General features: G+C 50.0%; 1 protein-coding gene across 2 annotated transcripts in view; it reads right to left on the bottom strand.

Annotated features, from left to right (window-relative positions):
• Rasgrf1 (Ras protein specific guanine nucleotide releasing factor 1) overlaps positions 1-12,688 on the bottom strand; it is a 97,781-nt gene extending 85,093 nt beyond the window's left edge. For both annotated transcript variants that reach the window (XM_055629849.1, XM_055629850.1), the window contains exon 1: positions 12,322-12,688. In XM_055629849.1, the coding sequence (XP_055485824.1) occupies positions 12,322-12,597 (276 nt within the window). In that variant the 5' untranslated portion in view covers positions 12,598-12,688. The remainder of the gene's footprint in view (positions 1-12,321) is intronic.
• Between the last annotated feature and the right edge of the window lie 36 nt (positions 12,689-12,724).

Raw genomic sequence — 12,724 nt, 5'->3', positions numbered from 1 at the left:
CTTCTTCTTCTTCTTCTTCTTCTTCTTCTTCTTCTTCTTCTTCTTCTTCTTCTTCTTCTTCTTCGCTCATAAAGTTCAAATGAGAGAATGCTGGCGTCATCCACAAACAAGTCCCCAATGCATGTTTGTTGCTCTTTTGATTTTCTTACTATCTCTATGATACCACCCCCTAGCAGTCTTGTTGGACAACACAGATGAGCCTAATTTGTGGCAGGTATTCCTTGGGTGGTACGTTCTGCTGCACAGGTGTGGGATAAAAATATGGTTAACTTTCCAGCCCTGATTCAGTCTAGAAATCTGGGGCCAAGTTTGGAACAACATTAAATGTACAGAGCGACTGAGGGTCTGAAGTGCCCATCTAATGGGTGACTAGCAATAGCACAGGAGGACATTGAAACTCATTCTGAGCCTTCCCCGTGGGGCAGAAACCCTCATATCCTCTGCTGTCCCTGCCCCCTGGAGGGTAGCCATATCCTCAGGCTGGGGCACACAGCATTCATGAGGAGACAAGAGGACGGGGAGGGGAATGCTTGCTACAGCAGCTCTGCCTTCAAAAGTGGTTCTCATGATCCACAGTAAGGCTGCCTCCTGTCACTGTGCCCTGCACAGTGAGCAGAGCTTCCGGCTTGGGTGAGGCAAGGTTCTGCAAAGGTCTACACCTTGGTTATCTGAGCTGGGAAGGATATCGCATCTTTTTTTCTGTTCTTTCCATGCCTCCCTGTCTAGATCTTTTCATTCTCTCCTCGTCATAGTTCCGGCTCTTCTCTTCACCACCCACAGCTTATCTCCCTACTCTTCACATGGCAGGTGGCTCCCAAGGTCAATGTGGTCCGTATCTATTTCCTCTCCTGTTTTAGGATAATCCTCTATTTCCAAAATTCCTGGTGCCGGTGTCAAGTGTCCACTGTTGAAGTCTAAGGAGGTGCCTGAGGATGGGGTGGGGCTCGGAGCCCAACCTGCTCAGCCCCTCCCAGGCCTCCTGTCCCTCCCAGCTGACAGGAAATGGATACACACATTGGATGCATTTCCTGGGGAGATGGCATGTGCTAACCAGTTCAGTTCAGAAGAAAGTGGAACAGTCGATTACCTAACAGACACATGTACAGGTAGAATCCCAGCAGCCGGAACTCCTGTGGCTATGTTGGTAGCCTTGTTGTCTCTTGCAACCCTGAGCTCGTCACTGGCCAGTATCGAGCACATGTTTTAGTCAACAACACAACGTGGTGTCAATCGTGAAAGCAAAACTCACATCTTTTTCTCCCTGCCTGAATGATTCCTCATTTATTAGTCCAGCCACAAGCACTCAGCCCGCAGAAGAACCTGGTCTACCCCATGGTTATCAGTGACAACAGGAAGCCACAGCATGAATGCTCTCAGAGAGGTAAGGCATTCCTCATGATCAGTGCTTTCCAAGGTCCCTAGGGCCAGCATTTAAAAAAAAAAAAAAAACAAAAGAACTTGTACAGTGAGGTCAGGCAAGGAGAACTTGAGCCTCTGAAGCTAAGAAAGCATTTGGGACCCTACCAGCTCAGTTTAATGTCCTTCACTATGGCTAAGGTGGCTCCTCTGGCCCCATCCCTCCTAAATTCTCCTCAACCTGGATGTTAATTGACTTTCTAATTTTTTTTTCCCTTTCTGCTGTCTCAGACAGTGTCAACTCATACCGCACATCAGTGCTATCTGGGAATTTAAGTAATTTTCTACATGGGTTCTGGGGATCAAACTCATGTCCTCTCACCGAGCCATCTCCACAGCCTGGCACTGGTATTTCTGATGGTTCCCTCAGTTCATTCTTATGTCATTCATGTGCCTGAAACTCCCAAGGGCACGGTGCTGTTTTGGCATCAGAAGCAAAGGTACCTCTCCCTGCCCCGCAGTTCTCTCAGAGAATGTGGGGTTTCAGAGCAATGACCTGGGTGTGCTGAGTTCTATAGATGCAAAGGGTCTCAGAGTATGCAGGAGGGAGATGAGGCTTCATCTGTGGTAGAGGTAAGGCATACAGAAGTGGTTCCTCAACCCAGGCCTGGAAGACATTGATTTTATGTGGAGTTCTGCTAATTGCCACTGTCATGATGGTCTGCATCTTCTCTTTTGCCTACGCCTTACTGAGTGGGCCCCTGTCCTTTCAGGGACATCATTTCTGACTAAGAAACAGCCCTGCAGCCTGGCGCTGTGCCTTGTGCTGGGTATGGGGCTGTCCCCGTTTGCTGAGTGGGAGACCAAGCTCATTACACCAGTTCATTAGTTAATTGGTTAATAGCAAAAGCCTCAGAGCAGGTGGTGCTGAATTTGCCCCTCGGGAGTGGGCAGTGGAGCTGACAAGATTGATGAGGGGACAGGCATCTTATGAAAAAGATTTTGACATGCAGAGACGGCAGGAAGGTACAGGGCGGTCCTGCAGCTGAAGAATTATTTCTGGAATATATTTAATAAAGAACCTTTTCTGATTTATTGATTTACTTATTCATTCTTTTATTTTTTGAGCCACGTAGCCCAGGCTAGCCTCAAACAAGAAATTCTCTTGCCACAGCCCCCGGGGTGCTGGGATATGCAGACCACCAGCCCTATCTTCCTTTCACTTTTGGGGACAGATCTATTAATGTTCCGTCAATCCAGTATTCTTGGGAGTCATCCTGGGGTAACGGCAGGTGCAGGATTTGGAGTTCAAATGTATTATTTCCCCTTCAAAATGGCTTGTCATTTCTGTTGGCAGTTACAGCTTTCATAATGCCTAGGAGTTTTAATGCCCCATTTTCTAGTTGTTCTAATGCCCCGGTATCTAGATCGCTGGTCTCCTACAGGGCCTAAGCTATGTATCCATCTGGCCACACACTTGCTGGTAATACTGACCTCCTACATACCTTCTCCCTTGCTCACTGACCTTCCCTTCCCTTCCTTGTCAGTGGTGGTGGCTAGATCTCCAGAGCTCTGTGGCAGCCCACTCCTCTCAGCTTCAGGCAGGAGTTGAATTGTCTGCTCTCATGTACTCTAGGCCCCGGGAGCCAGGGCCACAGAGGTGACGGTGACTGTCCCGCCAACATCTTCCAGTCTTTATCTGTGCCTTAACCAGCCTTCCCACCACCTTCCCACCAATCTCTTTTCTAGATGTTCACTGAATGGGCTCTCTTCAGAGGCTTCCATCTGAAAGCATCTGCTCTTCAGTTTCTGTCAAAGACCAGATGAGAAACGGTCTTTGCCATGGGTATTTATCCGTTGTAGCTCTGATTATAATAATACAAAGTGCTTAAAATGACCCAAATATTCCTCAAAAGAAGGCTGTCTTAAAAGCCTTTAGCATACCCATACAATGGTATATTCTGCAGATGTAAAAATAATTTCCATAAGGAGCAATCATTATGTAATGAGAAAACTAAGAATCGGAACAGTGGTTACAGCTTATTACAACTTGTTAGCAGTTACGCATACATACACGTATCTGATATGTGTGCTCCCTGAGAGAATGCATAGGGCATCAGTGAAAACTAGAGTCAGGAGGGAAGGACCAGCTTCATTATACACACACACACACACACACACACACAATGAATATATATAACACACACACATATATATTTGTCTCATGTATGTTCAGCTGTGGGATTATACTACTGATTGACTAATTTAGGCTAAACAATATGGTGGCTGTTTGTTAGTGTCTCTCGCTGACTGTTCGGACTCATGTGGCCTTGTGCACAGTCAGGATATTGATGCTCAGGCTCCATCAAGCTGTCTCTTGAGTGTGGTCTTCACCGAGGCCCAGCAGGAACTGCTGACTGGGACAGTGGCTTACTCCTTAAGGTCAGCTTTACGCCCCTGCTGTTGTTATGCAAGCCATTCATACTTTTGCTCATTCCAACTCAGAGGCAGTTGAGTGTCTCATAATCAGCTTGCTTCTCTTTCACACAGGCTACCAGGGAAACCCTTTATCACGATTATTCACCTCTCCTCACCTGTGCCCACACAGTAAGGCTCATAAGGAACTCTACCTTTTTTCCCCCTTCCAGTTTCCCACAGATCTGACCAGAGAAAAAATGATTCTGTATGGCAACAATGTGGCCAGAGGGCAAAGAAGATCTTGGGAAGGCTTGGGACAAGGGTTTACTGAAAAGTATGCCAACACTGCCTGTGGTCAGCTCCCTCCAAACCATTTCATCAGTGTCTGGAGTTTGCCTAAGAGCCCAGGAGGCATTTAGACAAGTTGATTACGTTTTTATGCCTGTAGTTGTAAATGTTCAAGTAGGTTTCCCTGCATTTCTACAAGGAATTTTGGAATCCCAGTGAAGGCTGATACAAATTCATCCATTCACTTTTCTAAAAGTAGGCTTGAAAAGATTTTATTTTAAGATACAAGTTGGATTTTCCAATGTGAAGGAAGTCAAAGATCAACTGGGAGATGTCTTCTAGAAAATGATTATTTCATTTTGTAGAGGAAAGAAGCTGCCTTAGCCCGAGAGGTTAGCAGAACCTATTCTGTAAAGCAGAAATCACCTAATTTAACACTGGGCTTGGAAGCCCATTGACCCTATCAATCTAGGAGGTCTAGTTCAAGTTCTGACCTTGGCGTTTGGCATCAAGAATTTAGAGCCAGACACAGCCCGGACTCTACAGGTGTTTGTTAGCCCTGAATTGAGCTATAGCTTTCAGCAGTGTGTCCCACATTTGGGTGAGAATGAAGGGGAGCCTTAGTGCTCCCCAAATTCTAGCCTTTGTCAATATTCACTTCTGATGGTGTAATGTTAGGGAACAAGTAGTGGCTTGCAGCAATTGGCTTTCCCTTTTAGGGAGCAGCTTATTAAGAGTTTCAGGAGTTCCTCCAGTTATAGCTCTGTGTTGACTTGCTTCACCTGACCGAGCCCCAGGTGACCTGAAGCTGTAGCTGCTACAATACGCTGTCTACACCTGGAAGGTTGTGCTATAGCTTTCTACACTTCAGCTAGCTTAGCACAGTGATGGAGACAGTGAGGCCCAGAGAGCTTGGAACCTGTTGTAAGCTGAGAAGTGACAGAAGCCGAGTCCACAGCTAGGCTCAGAGTCCCTACGACTACCTCTCCCGAGAGGCTGAGAACTCCTCCATGTTCAAGGATGGAGGCAGAAAATTAAGGCTTCATGTTTGAGCATCTGTGCATTCCCCTCCGGGGACAAGAAGTGGGAGTGTCTGGGCCTCCCTGTTGTTCCCTGTTGTTCCATGGGAGCATTTGGGCATTGGCAGTATTCTGGGCCTCTGTCACATTCACAGGTCGCTAGGGCTTGTGCAAATACATCAGGGGGCTGAGTTGTGTTCTTGGCTGTGTGTACACCACACCAGCTCTAGGCTCCTAGAGATTCCAGTGAGTCAGGGCTGTGGGGTGTGGATGCCTGCCTTGTGTTTTCCCTTGATCATGGCAGAGCTGCAAGGCTCCCACCCAAGCGGAAACAAAGCCTCCTTCACAAAAGTCACTGAAGCAGCCATGACATATTTTACTCTCTGATAATTTTTTTTTTCCCTCTTGAGACAAGGCCTCTCTCTAGCTTTGGCTGGCCTCAAACTTGCAGGTATCATTCCACCTTTGCCTCCTGAGTGTTGAGATGACAGTTATGTACTTTATTCCTGGCCAGGCCTTAGTATTTGCTAGGTTAACTAAGCCACGTTCCCAGCACTGCTGTTAATTTTTTTCTTATTCTCCTCCTGTCCTGACAGGCAGAGGATGCTAAGAAGGTACCCAGGCAGAGTCTTTATGTTCTGTGTGTGTCTGGAGAGCTTAGGCTTGACAGTTAGGCAAATCTGGATGCCTGCATATACTTGCTCTGTAACTTTGAACACGAGAAGTAAAATTCTGTCTTGGCGCTTCAGTTTTGTTTTTTGTTTTTGTTTTTCATTTTGAAAATGGGTTGGCAGTGACAACCTTATAAAGCTGCTGAGAACGGTAAGGGAAGTATACAGTTGTACTCTGGGGCTCAAAGGCTGGTATTATTATTCAGTGTTTCTGGCGTATTGTTTTTAAAGCACCAGGCCACAAAATTATATACATTGTAAACTAGGTGTAGTGGTTCCTGCCTGTAATTTCAGCTACTCCGTAGCTTGATGCTACATCTGAAGTTCGAGACCAGCCCCGGTAACTAAACAGCATTGTGACTTTTCTTTTTAAATAACAAAACAGGGTAGATGTGTAGCTCAGTGTGGTAGAGCAGTTGTCCAGTATGCACAATGCCCCCGGTTCAATTCCCACTACTGAAAATAAGGAGAAAGGAAAAACTAGAGACATTTTAATCTGCGTCTAGAACATGCCAGAGCTGAGCTGAAGGGCATTTGGTAATAACATGTAGTGAAGGGCAAACGTTTTAAAGCATTAATATAGATGAGTTTTTTATGTGGAAGCCCAATTAAGATATAAAACAGTTAAAAGCAGACTGCTCTGACTGCTGTGGGGGTATGGCCCTCAGGGAGCCTCAGGAGGAGGGAGGAGAACCACAGCTAAAGAGCTGAGTGATGTATTGACAGGGACGGCGGAAGAGCTGCTCTGTCACGCAGCACTGGTAGTCCTCTGGGCTTCCCATCCTCATCTGTGAGGCTGGAGCAACAGCACCCGGCAGGTAGTGTGAGCACCCTCTGAGCTCAGTGCTCCACTCCTGGCTGTTCTCAGAGCACACAGAAATAGGCTAACAAGCCATTCCGGGTTGTGAAAGAGTCTTAGGGACCACACAGGGCCTACCAGCCAGCACTGTCCTCTGTCTTCCCTTGCTAGACACCTCTCCAGGACATCACCTCATTCCCTGGGCTCCAGGTAACAGGGAGGCCACCTGCCAAGCGTCCAACCACGGCCTTTCATTGGGTCCACCCCTTCTGCACATAGGCCTGCTTTTGTCCACTGGGGCGTGTGTGTGTGTGGTGTGTGTGTGTGTGTGAGGGTCACTGTCTCTGTGCTGAGCATCCTTTTCGCAACGGTGGCCAAAGCCCTCTCCTGCCTCCAGCATCTCCCACTTGACCTCCTGAAACAGCAGCAGTTTGCTCCCTGTCTGACTTGGCTGTGTTCTCATGCCCAGTGTCCTCAAACAGAAGGTGGACATCAGATTTTATCCCACCTCTCCACCTCATCCACTGGAAAGGCTGTGCCTGCCAGTCCTCAATCAGGGTCTTGTGATAAAGTCTATCACAGACGCGCATTCTTTCTTTGCATATCTGTGACCTGGGCACTTAGTTGTGTAATTCCTGTCCCAGTTGCCTGGCACTGTCCTGGCATCTGGATTTAGTGGGGGAAATGACCATCTCCAAACTACCAGCAGAGTACAGAAAATAACTGTGGGCTGTGGCAGCAGATATAAATGAAGAAGAGGATAGAAACACCACCATTTGCTGGATCTGGGGCTGTACTGGCTCCTGTGGGTGTGGGGTAGGGTTGGGGTGGGGGAGACATCTCCTCTGAGAGGTCACTTTTAGTCTAAGACCTTCTACAGGACCAGAGGCCACATCTCACAGGTATGGGGAAGGACGAGGAGGGAAGGGGTGCTTCTAGGGTCTTGAGAACTGGAAGAAGGATGCACAGAATGAGGAGTTGTGACCTGAGTAGGAAGGAGAAGGAGTGGTGGGGCTGGATTAAAGGTCAGCAAGCTTGCTCCCAGGGGCTTACCTAGGCAATGGCTGATAGAAGGAAGAATTTGAATGCACTCTGGGTAAGAAATGTAAAAGTTCTGGTAATGTATATAGCAGTTACCCTGTGTTGACCCACACTTAATGTAGATGCGAACCAGAGCATAATGCTCTACCTTATAAATATGTACAGGTGGTATATGTTGCGTGCCAATCAAAAAGGTTAAAAGTGATATGAATACAAAAATAAAACAACACTGGGACTGCTTGTTCCCTAGAGTGGGAGCTGGAATAGGAAGAGGTAGGATAGGGACCAGATGAGGCAGGGCTGCCAATCAAGGCGGGGCTGGTGAGAGAGTCCTCTAGGGGCTCTCTGGGAAGGAAAGACGGTTTCTTGCCCTTGGCAGGGGCTGTGTGGAACAAGGCTCTGTAAGTGCTCAAACTGTAAAGTTCTCTCCTCTGTACCTGTGGGACCTGACCCTGGCTCAGCATGGAGAGTTGAGATGTACCCTGGGCAAATTCACAACAGTGAGATTTCAGGCTGAGGTTTTCAGACCTAAGACCTGTCCCTGACCCTCACCCTACTGCCGGCAGGCACATGGCAGGGAGTGGAGCCTTCTGTTGCATTCCTTTGAGATGCATGTTCAGGGAGCCTCTTCAATCTCATATTTTTTCCCCTTGAGAGATAAGATGGGTAAAGTGATTCTAGAGCCAGTGACCACACATGCTGGCAGCCCAGCTCAGCCTTGCCAGCTTCCTGCAGGTACACATCCTTAAGCTAGAGCTGCTGACTCCCTGCCCTTCACCCCTGGTTTGCTTGAAGCATGGGAAGCTGTGTGTGTGAGAAGGGTATTGCCATTAGAAGAGCCTCATTTCCCCATGTTCCGGCTTGCATTTTCCCAGCTGGTGGAGGAGTTGACTAGTTCCAGCTCTGGAGGGTGGCGGGGCGGGCATAGCTGCAGCGAGAGAAGGCCAGAGGGCAAGTCTCACGTTTGCTGCCATGATGGGTGGCCAATGAGAAGTCCCTCATCTGTAAAACGGGAGCCCTCTGAGTCTCCAGGCTGTGGTGGAGACCAAACCACCAGGCCAACCGGGAATGTTCCCTATAAATAGGAATCCAGAGGAATGCTTCCTTTAGGAAATAACATTGGCTTGGTGGAGGAGAGGTTCTGAGAGGTTCGCAGCTCACGGAGCCTAAACCTCTATCAGGCTCTGAGGCATTGACTTCTATTGCCATCTGCCTGAATCCTTTCCCTCTCTCAAGGGAATCGGAAAACACCTTCCATCTACATTTAGCCTCTCCTGGTTGGAGGGAGTTCAGTGCGTACTGCAGTTGGTTTGGCAAGATCTCTTGCTGAGAAGCTGGCTCTGAAAGTTTTATTTCAGGTAGTTTGGAAAAGCCCCCATGGATGACTCTATTCAGAAGCAGTGTGGAGCCTTGAGGACCAGTCTCCAGGGAGGAGCAGCAGGTGATCTGCTGTGGCCCAGCTTGGTAGGGTCTTGTTGACAATTCCTGCTTCATCTCACAAACTCACATCCAAGTTATCTTCAGCTCTAGGGTAAGTTTAGCACCTATGGGGTCCTAGTTCCCACTCCTCTTATGTATAAAATTTCATCATCACCCTTTAATCTTTGAGTAAAATCTGTGGCCCTCACTGCTGTTTGAACCCAGGCTCTGAGTTCATATCATGGTTCAGGGCTGGGAGCAGAGGAAGTCGGGGCTGAGCAAGGAGAGCCTGGTACCTCGCAGAGAGGTACCTCGCAGCAGCCAAGGAGAGTGGAGGTCAGGGTACCATCTGTCTCATTTCAGGAGGCCCTGGGGTCCCAGGCAAGAGCCAGTGTGGGGCAAAATCCTGGCTATTGCTCTTGCTTTAAACATACTCAGATCAGTCTGGTACAGCTGGGTGAGACAGTATCAGAACAGCTTGGGCTCTCAAAACACCCTGCAATCCAGTCATCCAAGGTCTTCCCAGGGCGTGGTGCACTTCCTTATTTGTATTTATCTTCCTCAGAATCCCAACATATGTGATCATCAGCTTCTTAGGCCCAGCACCCAGACAATCCTCAGGACATGAAATATGCAAGTAACATATGACACCCCAAACATGTTCAGATTAGAAGTATTTCCTGTGCACCTTCCATGTGCTCAGTCTCCAACCTTGCCACTGCCACTGGGGCAGGGGTTCCCAGCTCAGACTTTCTAGTCCCATGGGTTTATGCTTGGGTAAAAATGAAGCCCTCTTAAAACTAAGTTCCACTAGATACCAGTTAATCTTGCCAAACTGATTGCATTTTCTAGGCTCATTAATTTGGGCACTTGGCCACATGCCAGTGAGTATGAAGTCAAGCCTTGTTTTAAAGGTCTAAACTTGTTCGAAGAGTGTCCTGGGGTTTATTCCATTGGGTGTCCTCGCCAGAGAGAAATACAGAAACAGTGGCGAGGGCCACAGATTTTACTCAGAGACTGAAGGGTGATCATGAACTTTTGTACACAAGAGTGGGTCAGAGGAGCAGGAGAAATATGATCACATACACTCTTGGCTATGAGTGTGTGAGACAAAGCAGGAGTCTTCAACAAGAACCTGCCAAGCTCCCAACTTGCCCTCTTCTCCTGGTGAGCGCTCTTAGTGACTGAGTGTTCTGGGAAATGGCACAGAACACCCGTGCACGTCACTGACTGGCCTGCATTCCCATCTGTCCCACGATTATTAGCCAAGATGAGGGTTGGCTAACTTGGAGTCAACATGGGATCCTATTCTCAGGAGATTTTAGACACTGGATCAATTCTAGGTCTTATTCTGACAGACTCCTTTGCTGTTAGGCAACTCCCTTCCTTTCTACGGTCCTCAGTTTCTCTGTCTGAAGAATGGGAAGGGTTGATTGACTTAATAATATATCCTAATATTATATCCACACAGGTAGATATAATTCTAATCCATTTAGGATCCTACTAAGTTGTATTGTGAGAGTCTTTTCACACACATAATTTGAGTTTGCGTTCTCGAGGCCCCAGGGAAGGTCAGTATCATTTCCCCCTTGTACACAAAAACAAGCTCAGAGGCCTTCTGTGAGTTAACTGAAGCCACACAGCCAAGAAGCCATTCCGCTGAGATCCAGTCCCCAGCTTGTCAGTCTTCTCATTCAGGGAACTGAGAACAGATGCTTTGAGCTTCCCTGCTCAGCTCCTACTGTGATGTAGGGGGCTGGGGTGCTATGGGGTCCCCTGGCTGAGGCTTGGGGTACAATCTACTGATAGATACAGCTGTGCTATGGCTGCAGACAGCAGGTGAGCAAGAGGGCTGACAGCCTGGGTCTCGCTGCTCCAGCTGAGGCCAGGGAGGCTCCATTTGGCTACAAGCTAAAGGCGCTGCTTGCTGTTCCTTGTCCTCTGGGAGCTGCCGCCTGGTCTCCCGATTGGTGATTCTCAGAGTCTTCCCCCAAATTCCTGCCCGCGCTTCCTAGCCCACGGAAATCATCACCCAGCACTAAAGGAGCCGAGGAAGGTATGAGAGAGTGCTGAAGGGACAGAGTGCAGATCTCTGCCCCAGTTATGGAGGAGACTTCAAGGGAGGCTGCTACCCATCCCAGCCAATTCAATTGGTGGCTTTGACTCCTGCTATGTGACACTGGGCAAAAGACAACCCCTTCCCCCCTCCCCCGCCCCCCATCCAGGCAAAGAGCCAGGTGGCTGAGCCCTAGGGATGTCAGGCCTCTCCCAGTGGTGACATTTTAGGATACACTATCATGTACTTTTTTTCCTTCCCTCCCAGAGGCCCGGGGCCAGATGCCTTGGAGAAATAACAAGCTTAAAGACATCTCTCTCGGCTTGAGTGTTTCCACAGGCTGGGTGCTGTTCTCCTCCTCCCTCCATGCCAAGCCGGCGCTTCCATTGGGTCCAGGCCCGCGGCAGATCGCGGCCTGGCCCTTTAGCCCTGCTGTTTGGGCATCGCCAGCAAGCGAGTGAACAAGCGCAGCGCTACAGCGGCTACTGCGGCGGCGGCCGCGGCGGCGCAGGGGGCGGGGGAGGAAAGAAGAGCCCACTTGTCCCACTGCTCCGCAGCAGCCCTGGCCCCGACCCCGGCGCATCACACCAGTCTTTGGAACCCTAGGGTTTGTTAGCCTGGCCAGGGCCAGCTGAGAGCGCACCATCATTCGATCGCGAAAAATAAAAAATAAAAAATAACGACTCCCCAAGGCCCCGGCAATCCCCAACTCGGCCAGGCTAGCGCAGGTTATCCTTCGCCCCTAACTGCGGGAGGCAGGGCGCCGCGACGCTCCGACGCTTGTTTCACCTTTCCCAAGCCTAAGCGCAAGGAATTTCACGTTTCAGGCAGAAGATCGCGGGCGATCAGGGCTGGCGTGGGGGTGGGGATGGGGGTAGGGGCACCATTTTGGGTCGGATGCTGAGAAGATTCCTTGCCCGGAGTCGGTCCTTCGGACCCCATCTCCATCGGCATCTCCAAGTTTCAGCCTCCCTGTCCCCGCCCCCTACGGGGCTTACCCGGCCCGGGGCCACCGCAGCTCCTAGCGGCGCCCAGCCCGCAGTCCCTGCCTCCTCTGCCCGCCCTAGGGTCACCCTCCCGGTTTGGTCCGGCTGGTCCTTCCCGCGGAAGACGTTGAGACGCCCTGAATTTCTTTAGAGTAGAAGGGTCAAAGTTCGGTCACTGAAGCACACAGTGGAAGGCCCCTCCCCCGCCCCCGAACCCCCCAGGGCCTCAGCAGGGGGCGCGGGAGGTCAGGACGCGGCGCTCCCTCACCTGTTTCTCCGCCGGCTCCTTGGCAGAGATCGCCGGCTTGGGGGAGGGCGCGCGGTCGCAGACGCAGCCCTCCAGCAGGTAGAGCCCCGAGGGCCGAGAGCTCGAGTCGCTTTCGAAGTAGAAGAGCAAATTCTGCAGCAGCGCGAACCACTTGGTTTGCCATTTTGTGTTGTCCGAACTCCGCTTGCTCAGGTAGCCTTTGCGCGTGCCGTCCTTGCGTGCCAGCAGTCCCAGGGACGCGACGTGGCCATCGTTCAGCCGGATCCCTTTCTGCATGGTGCTCGGAGGCCAGCGAGACCCCACGCGCTTACATCTTCCCCGCGAGGCCCCCGGCAGCCCCTCGTCGGTGCGCGCCGCGCTGCCTCTCTCTCTCTCTCTCTCTCTCTCTCTCTCTCTCTCTCTC

The sequence above is a fragment of the Psammomys obesus genome, unplaced genomic scaffold (assembly GCF_907164565.1).
Source record: "Psammomys obesus unplaced genomic scaffold, mPsaObe1.curated_primary_1811, whole genome shotgun sequence".
Taxonomy (NCBI): domain Eukaryota; kingdom Metazoa; phylum Chordata; class Mammalia; order Rodentia; family Muridae; genus Psammomys; species Psammomys obesus.
Note: the sequence above shows the minus strand (reverse complement) of the source record. Positions and strands in the feature narration are given on the sequence as shown.